Genomic DNA, 15,553 nt, shown 5'->3' with positions numbered 1-15,553 from the left:
TCTGCCTGGGGTGTATCACACAAGGTATTGCCATGAGAAAAGGGAGTGTATGGACGGGATTGCACAAGGCCATGAGACAATCTCATCTGACAGTGTGAGGCAGTCATTGTGTTCAAGGAAGGAGAGTTCATAAATACAACATAAGGGCTATAAGGATGCCTGGGGAGTGGAGAAGCCCTGGGAAGAAACTGGAGAAGCTTTGCTCAGTTGGCCTAGTGAAGGCCAAAAATAGTATGATTTCTCTTTCTAATTAAGTCTGGAGTTACCTACCACAGGTTGAAGATGCTCTTCTCCCTCCCTACTGGATACAGGAAGAGTCCCTTTACAGGCTTTCATTTTTAATGATTACCTCTTGTCTGAATGTTGAATTGAAATTTTCAGGGTGTCAACTCTACTCTTAGGTGAGAATTGGTTTTTTTGTTTGTTTGTTTGTTTCTGGAATGTTAGCTGAACAGCTGTTCAGCAGTTTGATATTCATTTTAGATGTGTTAGCCAGTATTATTTGCAAATATTTGGAGTTGTACTGATGACTTAAAGATGCTATGTGGTAGGTTAGGGGAGCGGGGTTGACCTTGTGTGGGCAGCTCTATAATTAGCATTCTGATAACAATCAGATGTGATCTGCAGAGATGACTTCATGTTGAAAATATTACACAGCTTTAGTGCAAGTAATCTGTCCATCTTGCTTTATATGAAGGGTGGGATTTCCTTAGTGCTTGTTTGCTATTGGGGCATGAATGTTTCTGTATGAGAACACTAGTAACTATTATTTCAACACTACTCTAGAGATAAGAAACAGCATTTATTAGTAATTAATTCTCATGGGTGTTGTTCTTGACTGGATGTGTCATCTACTTTGGAAGCCTGTGTGAAATGCTGAATTATAGTATAGTAGAATACCCTGTAATCAAGTGTATTGAACTGTGCCAAACTGTGGCATAGTGGACAAGAAATGAGGTTTGTACACCAAAGAAAAAGTGATCTATCTGAGGAACAATTGCCATGACTAGCAAATTATCTAAAAAAAATGAAATTCCAAATCAGATAAATTTCAGTTGAATTTCAGGTCAGGTATATGTACAACAAATCAGCATAGCAGCAGTACCTGACAAGGAATTCTAGAGCTTTTAAGGTCAGAATGGATTCTTGGGTCGTAACCTTTTCTTTTGTTTAATCCAATCCATAGAATTTAATTTTTGATTATGCCTCAGGCAAGCAACATGTGAACTGGAGATGAACCTTTTCAACTACAACATGTGAACTGGAGATGAACCTTTTCAACTAAAAGTTCTCCCATCCTGTAAATTTTCAAATGCCTTCTCGCTTTTGATTGATTTGTTCTAGAGATTATCTGTAGACATGAACAAGGAGAAATACTCAGCCTTTCCTGAAACTTGAGGCCTAATACAATAAAAATGGATACTCAGAATGGATTCCAGTTACCAGTGAACAGTTGTTGAACTTTTGTTTGAACCATTGATCCTTTGAGATGGTATACAGTCGTTATCAGGTTTTGAACACTAGTTTATAGCCTCAGAAGAGCTGGCTGTGGACATAACTCACAGTGCTCAAGAGTTGCTTGAGGTTTTTCTGAAGCCAAGGACTTACTGCCAGATGCTGTGACCTCCAGAAAAGTACTGCAACACCTGAGCTTTAGCTCAGCTGGGGAAATATGATGGTCAGTCTTAAAAGTAACTCTTCTGGGAATGAATGAGTAGATATTCCCCTTCTCAGCATCATTGGGGTGTTGCTTGCTCATTTTATGTTCAGTTTGAACATGAAAGAGCTGATTTAGAGCTTCAAAAACATCTTTCAAAAATCTTTCAGATTCTCAGTGCCTAACACTGTTAAAGCTGACAGACGTTTGAGTTTTCCCAATGAGAAGGAGTTGATCTGGACATTTCATGTGGAGAGCTGTGGCTGTCAGGAGAAGAGCAAAAGCTTCATCTGGACTGTCAGATGTCCAGAAATCCCTGATTCCTGACTGCTGGGCTTGTGCCCCTGTATATCTCACGCTTCACCCTTCTTGCATGTATAGAGGCCATCTGCACAGCACATGGGAGGTAGGTCTGACGCTACTAGATGCATTGCCTTTCTGTGCAAGTGCAGCACGTGCTGGTGCTTGAACCCGTCTTTGTCTTCAAGAGAGAGGCCTAGATAATCTCTTTACTACTTCACAAGCTGCAGAAAATGGTTAAAATTCAGCTCCACTGCATTCTCTGAGAACAGAACTGAGAGCTTTTTCTTAGTGTTTTCTAGAGGAGGACACTACTTGTCTGCTAGTGTAGTATTTAATGCTGACTAAAGCAAAGTGAGGTGCTAGCAAAGGCTAGTATCCCCTTTTGGAAAATTTGTAAAGACCTTCTAAGTATATATAGAAAAAGAAGAGCTACAGCTGTCGGGTCCCAAGTGTGAAGCTGTGAATAATACCATTAGGTCAGATAGCTTGCAAATTTAATGATGTCAACGGTACTTCAGATGGCACTTTTTTACTCTACAATGACAACAGTTGTGTTTTTGGAGAAACATCTAATTAATGATACTGGTATTCTTTAATATCAAAGCTTATTCTTGGTAGGAAAAACAACTTGCTTAAAACTAATCATTCTGACATGTTGAAAATACAGAACTGAGATTTATAATAAAATAAAACCCTAAGGGTAAAAAACATTTGCAAGTACTATTGTTCTTATAATATTCAAGCTCTGGCAATCTCTTGGGTGAGTAATATGGCAGCAGTATAAAATGAGTAAATGAGGGAACTGAAGGCCATGTTTTGTAGCAGAATTATTAAGCTGCCTGAAATAAGAGTTATGCAAATTATCATTTAAGCAACAAATCAGTCTGTAACATACATTTTTCTTCCTGCAGGAACAACTAATTAAAGACAGGCATAGGATGTTCCAATTCCTTTCTGTGGAGTTGTGCTCCACAAAAGAGGAGTTTTGTGAGGACATTGAACACAGAAGTTCATTTATCTTATATATTGTCTGGGCGGGTTTTTTGTTTGTTTCTTTGTTTCTTTGTCATTTAGGAGAGGTATGGGAGCATTTCTAACATTTTCGAACATAACATTTTGGTCTTGATAAAATTCTCCTAGCTTAGGGAGTTCCAATTTCATCAAAACTTTTTTTCTGTTTGAGATCAGAACCACTCCCCTTTAATTTCCACGTAGGAATAAATGAGCAGCAGTGCAGATCCTGAATGCCTCAGAACTGTATTTTTGAGTGTCCTTTTTAATGAACAATCTTATGTAGGTTTAAGGTAGCACTGCTAGGTTGTGCATACTGACGCATCTTTGTGTATGACTTATTTTTCAGAGATGACTTTTTAGGTGAATGTAGATTATTCACCAATTATGCAGCAACTGAAAGCATTTTTTTTTTTTAAAAAAAAAAAAAGTGTTCTTACTCATTAAAGTCAACAAGTTAAAAATTACCATAACCTTTCAGGGTGACATTTCAGAAAACATACTGATAAAATCAACATGTTTTTTTTCCCCACAAGAATTATGTATTTAAAAGCATCAGTCACTCTGGAATCCCTCTCTGCTAGGTCTTCCCACCACCATGAAGAGAAGACTGCAAAAGGGCTGTAAATGTCATGAGGTTCTGGTGTATTGTGTATTGTACTACTAGCAGCCTACTCTTCTTGCGTCTCCAGTCATATCTGAATTTAGAGGACTATCACTGAAATATATTTCTTTCATTTTTATGAACTGTTTTGTCTTCATGAGTCTGTTTCTTCCATTAGGTTAGAATTTCCCTCATCACAGACCGAGCTGTTACTCAAGAACAGTAAATAAAAGGGTATTGAGTTGATACTTGGCATCTGCATTGTTTTCATCCGGCAGTGACGTGCTTAGCCACCAGTGTGAGAAGGAAGAATAGCATGGGCATATAGCAGTGGGAGAGAATAGCCACAGAGAGAGATAAGTAAGTAAAACCCCCTCCTCTCCTCCAGCTCTACTGGAAGGGTGCCTGTCTGAAGACATAGAAGAGCTGATGATTCTGTGCTCGTGAGACTGAAGAGTCGGTTTAGCAAGTTGATCTGACACAAAACCAAACTGCTGGAGAAAAGAGAGCCTGAGGTGATCAAACTTCTCCTGTTTTCCCCCTTCTCCCTTCAGGCTTACTTGCAGAACTGGGCCTCATTAGTGATGATACAACTCCTGTGAAGGAGGGGGTGGGACTGGTGCTTTGCAGCCTGAGGCTGCACTGGATTTTGTTTAATGAGAAATTGTGCCCTGAGTTTAACTCGATTGTGTTTTTGTTTAGCTCTTTTGAGAGAGAAGGATCATAAGTTAGACGGTGTTGAGGGTTTTTTTTGTAAAGAGAGTCCAGCAGAAGGGGACTGTGATATGAGATGTATCCAAGCTGGGGAGCTGGATATAGCATCTGCAGCACCCAGATGGCTGACGGTTGTCAGCTTTGCTGTCCGCCTGCTCCCTCTGTGAATGGGCTTTGCTTTTTTAACGTGCTTGGAAGTCTCCTTGCTCATTACTGCTGGGCGCGAGGTAGGTATTGTTTTGGTTGTAGCTTTAGGACTTTTTTTAGCAACAGTTAGTGATAGCAGTCATAACTTCAGTTTGGGGGCCTGCCAGTTGGCAGGGGGATGCTGGTCGCTCTAAGGCAGAGGCAGCTTGAGTCGGAGCTGCCAGGGAGCTGTGGGCTGCGGAGGTCAGCACGCCGGGTAGTGACAAACGTATCCTGTCCAATAACGCAATATGCAGGAAAAGGCGTACATAAAGGTGGAAAAGCTAATTTCCAGAATGAACCTTCTGATTCTTTTGAATTCTGAATTCTTTTCAATTCTTGGAGGCAACCCAAGGCCTCCCAGAATAGTTAGATCTTGATGTCAGAGGTGCAGCTGTATGCTAACGTGTAGCTACAGTAGCTCTAAGGGACCACGTATGGATTTAGTTGTAGAAGATCTTTTGAAGTAAGTGGATTTCTGTGGCTGTGCTGGCTGGGTCCTGGTGTATTTGTCAACGTTTCCAAAACTTAGTGTTAGAACCAATTAAAATGGTTGCTCTTCATTCTCTAACTTGACTGCGATCCGTGCAGTGTTCCCACTGAGTAACTCCTTAGCAGTTGTTTACAGCAGTGACAAATTACAAAGGAAACAAAAGGAACATTTTGGTATGAGATTAGGTAATCCTAGCATGTGGCAAGTAAAAGTTAAACACAAATTATAGTTGTTTACCTGGCTGTGAAGCAGAGGAATGGCACTCATGAGAACTACTTGTGACTGATGCTGAAGGGAAGGTTGTGGGATCCTTGGCTGGGAGTGTCTATTTTCTACCCTGGCAAAGATGCTGCCCACTAAGTTTATTGCTTACCAGTGTGTGGGATAAGTGGGAGAAACGGAGGATGTTCCTGTCATCAGGAAGTCATCATGATCTATTGTGCTAACTTTGCATGACATTATCAAAGAGAAAGGTGGGGTGGGGGGGAGCCATTCATTGAGCCCATTTGTTTTCAGCCAGTACAGAAAGAGGAGCTGTCTTCAGTTTTAAGTGCACAGACTGAGAAGTATTTTCACACCAGCGCATCATAACTAATACTCCATGCAGTCATGTTCCTGCCTGTCACTTTCAGATGTGGTTGTTGTGCGGCTGCAGGAAGGAGTTCGTTTAAACCCAGCCAGGCACCTGACAATGTGTGAGGGGAAAGGCTACTTGTGTTAGGAGCATTGTTCTAGCAAATGAACTTTCTGGAATAAGGATTGCACCCTAATTGCTGTGTTTTTTTGAGTGGCAGCCATAGGGGATGGGAGCTATCAGCAAATTATTAGGGCAGAGGAACACAGTACAAATGAAAGTGTAGGTGAGCTTTTGAAGTCTGTTACTGAGTGGAGATGGAGAGAGCAAAACATCTTTTTGCCTTACAGGCATTTCGAGGAGGGAATGGAGAAGCTGGGAATGACAAGGCATCCTCTTATGATAAGTATTTTTTCTTAGTGATGTCAGCAATGACAGTGCCTCTCTAGAAGCTCAATTCCAAGTTCAAGGAACCTGTGTTTGTGCTTGCAAGTACCACTTACAGTTCTGAACCTGGGAAAAATGTGTCTAGCTGCTACTTTAAATTATTGAAACAAATTATTGAACTAACAAGAGGTGGCCCCTGTTTCCCAAAGCTCAGGATACTTGCACATCCGTGGCAGAGGTAATAAAAACCATGCTAGGTAAGAGGTATACATAGGGCATTGGTTTGTGTTCAGCATGGTCTCTTGAAAAGAGTTGGGCAGTGTCCAGTACTGACCTCAGTCTTTTATGGGCTAAATTAATGTCTTTATTCTGCTCAGCAGTGTGGGCCAAGAAGAATTCTAAAATAAATGCAAGAATTTGTGGTGTGCAAGTTGTCTGAAAGTACCCTCAATTGTTTTTGTGTTTCATCAGTATGTTACAAACAGGGCTGTGTAATGCGGTCTCCCGAGGCCTCACTGGTTGAGAATGTGAATGGTGTAGTGGGAGAGGCTGCAGTGGAGGCCGCTTAATGGGGTAATATCCATCTTGCAGTGGTGTTGGAAGTAATTATAAATCTGTTTTTGTTTGAAGAAAGAGCCCAGTAGATGTCATTTCAAGTTTAAAATGTGAGGCTTAGGCATAAATTACTGCCTTACTGCTAGTGGTCTGTGAAAGAGTCAAGGGCTTAGAATTTGGGTCTGTTAGCTTCTATTGCAGGGAGTCACTGGCTGTACAAAGAAAGTACATCATGCTAGGTGCTGAGTTTTAACTAGTCCTTTTTGGTGACACTGTACTCCTCACAGAAAAATTGACAAACTTCTATCTTTTTCAGTGTTGGAGGGGGAAAAAGATCTTGTCCTCTGTTCTGGGGTTGACAAGTCCAAGGTTTGCTGCTTTACAGGAGGAATTATTTTTGGAGAGAAGTGGAATGTGCATTGGGAGCTCTCAGCCCTCTCCTGAGAACATGCTTTTTTCCTTGTGGCCAGGCTGGGCAGAGTCTCTCACTTCGAGGATTAGGACTGGGACCTCATCTGCTGGACTCTGCCCTTCTGTGTTTGTTTTCATACACTTCAGGTCCAGCCTTTTTTGCAACCGCGTTGCCCTGGTGTGGCAGGAAGCTGAAAGCAAGCAGAGTGGAAGCAGTGGCTCAGGTAAATGCTTGCAGATGGCTCTAGGGCAGTAGAAAAACTGCTGGCTCTGAAGCATCTTGCTGGGCTTCCTGGAGAAGCATCTTGCTGGGCCTGGGACGGGCAAGAAGACTGGGATCTGAGTGTTTATCTGGAGGGACTGCGGCAGGGCCTCGTGTGTGGGCAGCAGGAGCTGGTGGGATCTGCTCGGAAAAGGCCACATCATTTGTCTTGCCCTTGGGGACATCTTAAAAACCTGGACTACCTCAGACAGGACTGCCTCCTGCCTCAGCTCCCTTTCTTCAGATACTCTTTATTGCTACTGTATGGAATTACATAGGTGAGAACCAAGCATATTCTTATGCGCATTCACTGTTCATTGCAGATTCCCAAAGGACAGTTTTTAGTCTCTGTGGTGGGTAAATATGGTTGGCACTCCAAGCCCTGCAGCTCACGGCCCAGGCTGAGCCTCAGAGAAGCAGGACTGCATGCCAGGAGAGGTAAAAGCACAAGGTTTGGCACCAGTGGGAGCTCGCTTCCAGGGGGGAGGAGGCAGGAAGGATGTAAGTGTGTATTTAGGCCTGCCACAAGGAAAGCTGCAAAGAGGCATTGGCATTTATGTGCAGGAGTTAGAACAACTTTTTTTTTTTTTCCTATTTAAAAAGACCAAGTTCAGACCAAGTAAAAATTGGCCTTTCCTCACAATTACTCAACTTCAGTCCCTCATGTAGTGTCGCTGGCTGTGCAGTTGCCACGGCCTCCCACAGCAGACAAACTTTAGTGCTAGGTATAGGGAAGCCATAGGAAATGCTCACTTCCACCCTTTCTCTTTTTTGTGAGGCAGCTTTTTTATAGCCATTGTGAACATGTCCAAAAGTAGCAAAGAGCTTGGAAGGCCGCTCCATGTTTCTTCTTCCTTTTGCTGGTCACCTTCCACATTCCCCTCTGTAGCTGGACATCGCTGGCGTTTACACAAGGAGCCTAAAGTCAACAGATGAAAATTGCTGGAGTTGAGAGAAAGGGGGTCTTTGTTGTTCCAGAGCTTGGTAGGTGCAGGCTTTGCCTCTCGCCCAGAGCTGTGAGGCTCTGCGAGGAACCTGCCTGCAGAAGAAAACCTTGAAACCAAAGGAGGTTTCTGCCCCCGTTCTCGTGCTGCTCCGTTTAATGAGGTGTGCTGACTTCTGACAGGGTGCCAGCTGGCTGCCCCTCCGCACCACTGTCTCTCATTAGGTGGGACGTTTTTAGGCGCTGGATTGAATTTACTTCCATCCCATGCAGACCTGGTGGTGGTCTGCTTTTACACACTCCAATTTACAGAGCTAGCACCAAGCTACTAAATTATTAAGCTAGGGTTTTAATTGAAACCCCTATGTAGGCTTAAATTGTTTCCATTCTATTTGGAGTTTCCTTCTCTGCTGGTTTTTATTTTGTCCCATGCATGAAAGTGTGGAGGGAGGAATTCACGAGAAGGCACAGAGGCAGAGGAAGAATTCAGCCTGTGAATGTGAGAAAGTACAGAAGAAATAAAAGGTTAATCAGTACTGTATCCAGCTCTGATGGAGGTGATAGAAAAAAAAGCTTCCTAATCCCCATGACAGTTTAGCGGAAAGCTGCATGTTTGTTTTTAATGCTGTTTGTAACTTAGGTTTCTCAATGCAGCATTTTCTTGCCTCATTTTGTCTCGACCCCTTCCCCAGGGCTTGACAGGGGTGTTTGTCAGCAAACACAGCTCCCCCGCTTTTCCCCAGGGTCGAGCCTCACTGCCGCCAGCCGGACAGCAGTGCTCGGTCCCCAGGGCTCCCCTCTTCTTTGGGGGTGCCCCCTCCAGCTCTGCACCGCTTCCCCCAAATCCTCCCCTCGTTGCAGACTCTCCCCCGTGTCCCCAAATCACTGCACGCTGGATCAGGATTACGCTCGCTGGTTAAATGCTGCATAAGTCAGATCTGGTCAGCAGCGGTTTGGTTTTTAGTGCTGCACGGGTGCATTTGTGCCTGTGGTGAGAGGTGTCGTCGGGTTGACTCTGTTACTCAGTTCAGATGTGGTCTTGGTTGAAACTGTGCTTCCTGGCAACCCAGGAGTCCTCAGCACCGATTCCACCGTGAGCAGCGACCTCGGTCCTCAGGGGATAACAGGAGAGTCTGGAAAGCTGGTGGTGACGGGAGGCACAGGGCTAGCGCTAGTCAGCGTGTGCGCGCTCTTTCTCTTCACTGGGCAGCCACCGTGGGTGTATGCCGAGTCCTGAGTGAGGGGAAATGTTGTGGCTCCAAGCTGTGTGCCCACAACTCGGCAATGCTACCGGGAGGAGGCAGCACAGCGAGCGGATTTGTTGAGCGCAGCTACAGCAAGCTTAAGTAAATGAGTTTTAGGTGTTTTTTGAGGGTTTGGAATAGATCTGTTGCCTACCTCTCTGTATGAGAGGTTTTTATGTGGCATATCTCACAACGAGTACAACAGCTTAAACAATCTGAGTTGGCTCGTGTGCGTGTGGTGCTAGCAGCTGAATCCTCCTTGTAGCTGAGGAGGATTGAAGGCTGGATGGAAAGTTAGGCTGTGAATTACAGAAGTTACCTTCGTAACTCAATGGCAGGAATAGCGGTACAGTTCCTGTAATTGTAATAACACTCTAGCTGTGTTTTGGTACTTAACATGTTTAATTGCATGACTGATTTACCTAATGTCTCTCCTGGGGTCATTCATAACACTTTTATTTTTAGGATTCGGGGAAATTAGGGACACTAGTAATCCATTGTGGTTCTTTCTCAAGGCAGGAGTTTTCTAGATGATGATGGTAATAACAGCAGTGGCTCAGTCACAGAGTAACCTGGCTAAGCCAATAAAATTAGCACTGGCAAGTAATGGAGAGCTGAATGCTTGAAAATTAACAGTCTCTATTGAAAATATGCAGGTGTAGGCAGAGGCCACATTTTCCCTCATTTTGGATAACTTGCATGATGTGCTATGGTTTATTGAGAAATCCTTGGCAGCACCTGTTGGGTTTCAACCCTGTAAATAAAGAACTTTCAGATCAAATACTCAGTGTATAGGTGGCCATATGTCCTCCTCCATGGTATACAGCTATGATTTATCCCATTTCATGACAAACGGGCTGTGTACCAACAGAGATCTTTCGTACCTGGCTGGTAGCTCCAGTGGGGCATCTAACATGCTTCGTGGATGCTTTTAGGAAAGATAGCGTGCTGAAAGGCCTGTGGTAACAGTTGGCTTAATGCTTCCTGCTCTGCTTGTTGTTTTTAAACAGATGGACCTCTCTGTGGAAACTCTTTATAGCTTCATGCAGGAGCGCCAGAAGAAGTATGCCAAGTATGCGGAGCAGATCCAGAAAGTCAACGAGATGTCTGCCATCCTCCGCCGTATACAGATGGGCATCGACCAGACAATCCCGCTGATGGAGAGGCTGAACAGCATGCTGCCGGAGAGCGAGAGGCTGGAGCCCTTCAGCATGAAACCTGACCGGGAGCTGAAGTCATAGCCGATGCTGCAGGCTTTCCCTCTTCATCTTCCACACTCGAGCGTTCAGCGCAGACATGCTTCCAACACACCGGCCTGGCGGATGTTTGAAGCAGACGGCTGTGCTGCCTGACTTTCTGCCAGGGCATCGGAGGAAGAGCTGCATCAGCTGCTGGAACTATGCAGCCAGGAATCCAGGAGCTCCCTGGTCCCATTGTTTGGAGAAGAAAAATAACCGTTCTTTCATCTCCCTCCTTTTTCCCTGCTCTCTCCTGCACCACTACTACCACCCGTGCTGAGACATTTGTTTTGTTGCTGTAACTAGATTTGGGTTTACAGAGGAGGAGTTCTTTCATCTGTTCTTTTTACTTTCAAAATTCAAAGGGATACGGGGTGTGACAAACCCTCTAACATGCTTTATGTGCCACTGGGGTTTAGACAATTAGATGGCTGGCAGGTATTTCTGAGATCCCCTGGCCTTGGAAATATGTATGGTTTATAGGTGAAAGTGTGGGAGCCAGGAACTGGTTTATTAAAATCTGCCTATTATCATAATTAACATGGTTTGCGTGGCAGGGTTTTGGCATGTCCTTCCTTGAGGCTCCTGTTTTTATGGGCTTGCTAATTTATGAGGCTGTAAAGGAATAACTGTTCCAGATATGTATGTCTTTTATTCTTAAGCAAGCCTTAATGTTCCTCTGTCCTTGCCCTGGCAACCCCCCCATGCCCCATCTGGTGGCAGTTCGTGTCCCTGACCTCGCACGGTGATTCTGATGGACACTGCCACCTACCCATTCACTTTGCATCCCAAAGGTGGGCATGAGGGATCTTTTTTTTTTTTTTTTTTTTAATTGGGACTGGCCAGATATCTTGGTGCTCTTTATATCAAAGGGATGCAGTTGTTTCTTTATCTCCAAGTGTATGGAAGACTTGAAAAGTCCTTTGGGCTCTCTGCATTGGCTTAGCTGCCATCATGCTGAGAGCTTGCATGAGCACAGTGTTTTATGACTGAAACCACACAGCCCTTTGGGATCGTGCTCCGTGAACTGCTCCAAAGGCAACAGGATGTTCTTGCGTTATTGCAAGCCGAGAGCCTGGCTGGACAGCAGGCAGCGTGTTCATGTGGCCTGGGCACTGGGCTGGGGCTTAGGAGACTGTATGGTTGCCAAGTCTGCCACCGGTCTGCTGGCTGGCTGCAGGCACCTCTCTGAGCTTCGGTTTCTCTCTATATAAAAGGGGGATGTTTTACACACTGCCGTGAAATACTTACAGATCTAGAAATGGTGTTTGAACAACCTGTGTTGCTATTGCGTGGCAGCTCTCATCCCAGCAGAAAGAGCATGAAACCAAAAGTGAAGATCCCTGGGCTTGCTGGGTCAGGGGTAGGTTCGTGTTTGTTACGTACATCCCAGAATGCTGATGCGGGCAAAGAGGCTGGAGCATGCCTGTGAACCCGAATGGTTGTTGTACTTCAGGAGCACAGTCCCAGCGGTGAGGACAGCTGTCTGAGTCCCTCTGACAACCCATCTGCCAGTTCAGCAGCAGGAGGCTAGGTGACTTGCCAAAGCCAGCTTGCTAGAATACCTCTTAGTACTTGAGAGTACTTAATTAGCAAAAGATTGTCTCTAAGCATTTGGGAATAAGAGCATTGTTTTTTTTTTTTTTTTTTTTTTTTTTTTTTATATATAGTATTAATGGCTGCCTGGTAGAAGGAAGCAACAAGCTGTTCTTTTTTTTGCATGACCAAAGGCCATGGAGTGAATCTGTGTAATGCATACTGCAGCCAGCTTGGATCTGTGTTTGAAAGGTAGCAGTGACTGGGCTCTAAGGCCACTGAGCATTGTCTGAGAACAGAGTCCTGTAGCAAGAAAGCCCTCTGGAATGATACCCTGGGAAGAGCAATTGACTACTTCAGACACAGCAAAGAACAGAGCAGGACATTTTCTAGGAAAGGCGGCAGAGTGAGCTTACTTCATTACCTCTTCCACCCCAGATCTGGTACATACGTGTGTACATGTAGGTGTGTACTCTTGCACAGGATATAACATTGTGCAGATCAGACTCCAACCCATGCTCATGTCTCTTGCAGTGTTTTTTACACTTGGTTTGTAAAAAGTTTTGATGCATACATGAGACAGAGCAACCCATGAAAACCCGCTTTTCATGACTATGCCACGAGGATTCTTACTGTCCATCATGGAAGAGTTCTCTGCCTCCTGCCATCAGACATGCTACAATATTCAGCAGCTTTAAATAGATGCTGCAGGCATTTTTGTCCTCTCCCAAATCATACTGTCTGGAAGTTCAGAATGCACAACATTCAGCCGCCTGTCTCTGTCAAATGCAATAATAGATATCCCCCACCCTGGAGTGCTGGAAGCTCAGACCAGTGAGAAGATCCTCATACTGGATCTCCGAGCAGGGGCCAGGCTGCAGATGCTCTCTCCTGTAAAGCTCTAGACATTTGTCCTCACACTATTAAGTACCAGATCAAAGCATTGTCCTTGCAGTGCTAATGAGGGCAAGCAAGTAGTACTCCTATCTGAAACCTGTGAGAGCATGGGCTGCAGATCAGTTTCTTCCTTATTTGCTATAAAACGCCTAGGTATTGGGCTGATAATGGGAGATACTGCCTTTTAAGCTTCTGAATATGCTGCTGGGTCTCCCAGCTAGAGCTTTCTGAGCAGAAAGGGTAAATTGCAAAAGATGTAATAGCTTAAATAGAATGAAATCAGAGCTGATATGTGAAGTCCAACTTCTTCCAAAGAACGCAGGTCGATTCCTTCCATTCGACAGGTGATAGTCTCATATGTGTCCCGTAAAGTACCATGTACCCTCTAACTGTTCTCAAATGATGGGATATAGTTTTATTTAAAACATTGTCACTAGCTCTGTTAACTGTCTTTGGACCTCTTTCCAAGAAGTCATTTCCTGCCACATGTTCTTGAGCTGCTGTTTCTGTTGCTTGTCTGCTCCTCGCTTGCTTTGCTCTGCATCCTGCTTTCAGATTCATCTCGAAGGCAGGTGATGCTCAAGGTGAGACCAATGCTTTATTTCATTACACACTGTTCAGCCGGAGATTCGAGATGTGATTGGAATTGCCTTTCTATTTAGGAGTTCCCTTTTCCAAGCCAAACACTGTTGGAGAAGGCCTCAGGTCTCCCTCACGAATGTACCACCTATTACTTTTGCAATGAAGGATAGATTGTCAGTGCTATGAACAGAGAGTAATCTGGCATGGTCCATGGGAAAGAACCACTTCTGCCCATTTCTGGTCTTTGATGTGAAATGAAGCTGATGTGTGATGTGGGGTGCAGACTAAGGTTCCTGATATGAAACCTCCTGAAAAGTTGGAGAGCAAAGTGAGTCCCTGCGGCTTTGGTTCCCTGGGGGCCTGAGCCACTCCAGTCCTTCCCTTGGTTCTGCTGTTGTCACCTCCCCCTTTGCTGCCTCTGGTGCTTGTGACACCTCACCCTGGGCCAGTGGACTACACTGGCCAAAGAGGTTCGCTTTATTTTTATTGTTTTTGTAATTTAATAGATTGACAGGGTGCTAAAGTGCCAACCTATCTGCAGGTCAGTTTCTGTGAAGATCCACTGAAGGGGACAGAAAAGTGTTGTTTTTTTTTTTTTTAAATATATGTATTTTAAATTAAATGTATTTAAATATATTTAAATATTTAAAAAAATATTTCCCCTCCTCTAAGCTTTTACATAGAAAGAGTAGAAATGCATTTTCACAGGCCCACTTACAGCATGAATCAGCCCCTTGCTCTTTATCAGACTGCATTCCAGCAGTTTCCATGAGGTACTGTTGTAACTTCTCTCCGATTCCCAAGCTGCCAGTGTATTTTGATTACAAGCCTTGTGGTGAGTGCTCCTCGGTTTATGGGTTATTATCCCATTTGCGGACTTGCTCTACTTCCAACTGCGTGTGTGCTATATGTTCCACAGCTCCAGCATTAAAATGTTTGGTATTGCTCTTTTCCTAGTGTGTTGTTTCTCTGGACGCCTTGCTTATTCTTCATTTACACCACTTCTTGCTGTGATGGCTGCGGACACTTATGTGTGTGAGGTCATATATTAGTTTTAATGCTTTGTACATGGCTGCATTGAAGCCCCCTTGGTGCCCCGGAGATGGCCTGCTTCAGCTGTGCTGGGGCAGCCACCTTTGTGACCGTAAGAAAACATGTGTCCTGCAATGAAAAAATGGTTGTGTTTTTGAACTCTGTCCCGATCCGGGTTGGCACTGATGTCCAGTTGAAAACAATGTGTGCAGTGGTGCCTGTGACTTGCCAGGGGTGGGGTGGAACCGTGACTGAGCTGGCTGCTACTGTTTATGTGCGTGCAGCCCCGTGGTGGGGACAAGGTGGGTGACCAGCTGGCCCTGGCATTGGGGCAAGGCTGCAGCTTCCCTGCTGAAAGCACCCATGGCGTGACAGACACCGCCTGGGGGTCAGGCTAAGCTCCTTGCTGTGACATGTGAAGAGCTGGCAAACAAGGCGAGTCTCTGTCCTGCTGTAGGGCAGTACTGCAGCCATGGGAAGTGAGGATTGCAATAGCTTTTGTCAGAACCTGACTCCTGGTCGGGAATGCGAGTGGCTACTCACACAGACATGGGCCTGAGAGAAACCTTCCTGTAGCTTGCAGCTGATGCCTAGGTAAGGGGCTTCCCTGCCCCGGTAAGAGCAAGAGATGGGATGAGCTGACTGCTGCTGGGGCACAGAATACTCGCTTTGAGAACATCCCACACCTGGGGTGCTCAGTAAAACATGCTCCCCCTCACTTTTCTGTTCATTGTGACTCGCATTGATATTCTTCAAGAGCAGAACAGCCCTGGGCTGAGCCGCAGAAACACTTTGGTTTGCCTTAGAGCAACACCTGCGGCCCAAGGGCCCAGCAGCTCCTGCTAGGCATGGTTCAAAGGGAACGTTCACCTACCTGTCTGAGCTGGTACACTATGGACTGTGTTCTTCTGCTGAAATTCACAG

The 15,553-nt window shown here is 44.8% G+C and overlaps 1 protein-coding gene across 3 annotated transcripts in view; it reads left to right on the top strand.

Annotated features, from left to right (window-relative positions):
- BORCS5 (BLOC-1 related complex subunit 5) overlaps positions 1–14,549 on the top strand; it is a 104,909-nt gene extending 90,360 nt beyond the window's left edge. For all 3 annotated transcript variants that reach the window (XM_080573028.1, XM_080573027.1, XM_080573026.1), the window contains one exon: positions 10,355–14,549. In XM_080573028.1, the coding sequence (XP_080429154.1) occupies positions 10,355–10,585 (231 nt within the window). In that variant the 3' untranslated portion in view covers positions 10,586–14,549. The remainder of the gene's footprint in view (positions 1–10,354) is intronic.
- Positions 14,550–15,553: the final 1,004 nt, after the last annotated feature.

The sequence above is a fragment of the Anser brachyrhynchus genome, assembly GCF_964034855.1.
Source record: "Anser brachyrhynchus genome assembly, chromosome: 1".
Lineage (NCBI taxonomy): Eukaryota > Metazoa > Chordata > Aves > Anseriformes > Anatidae > Anser > Anser brachyrhynchus.
Note: the sequence above shows the minus strand (reverse complement) of the source record. Positions and strands in the feature narration are given on the sequence as shown.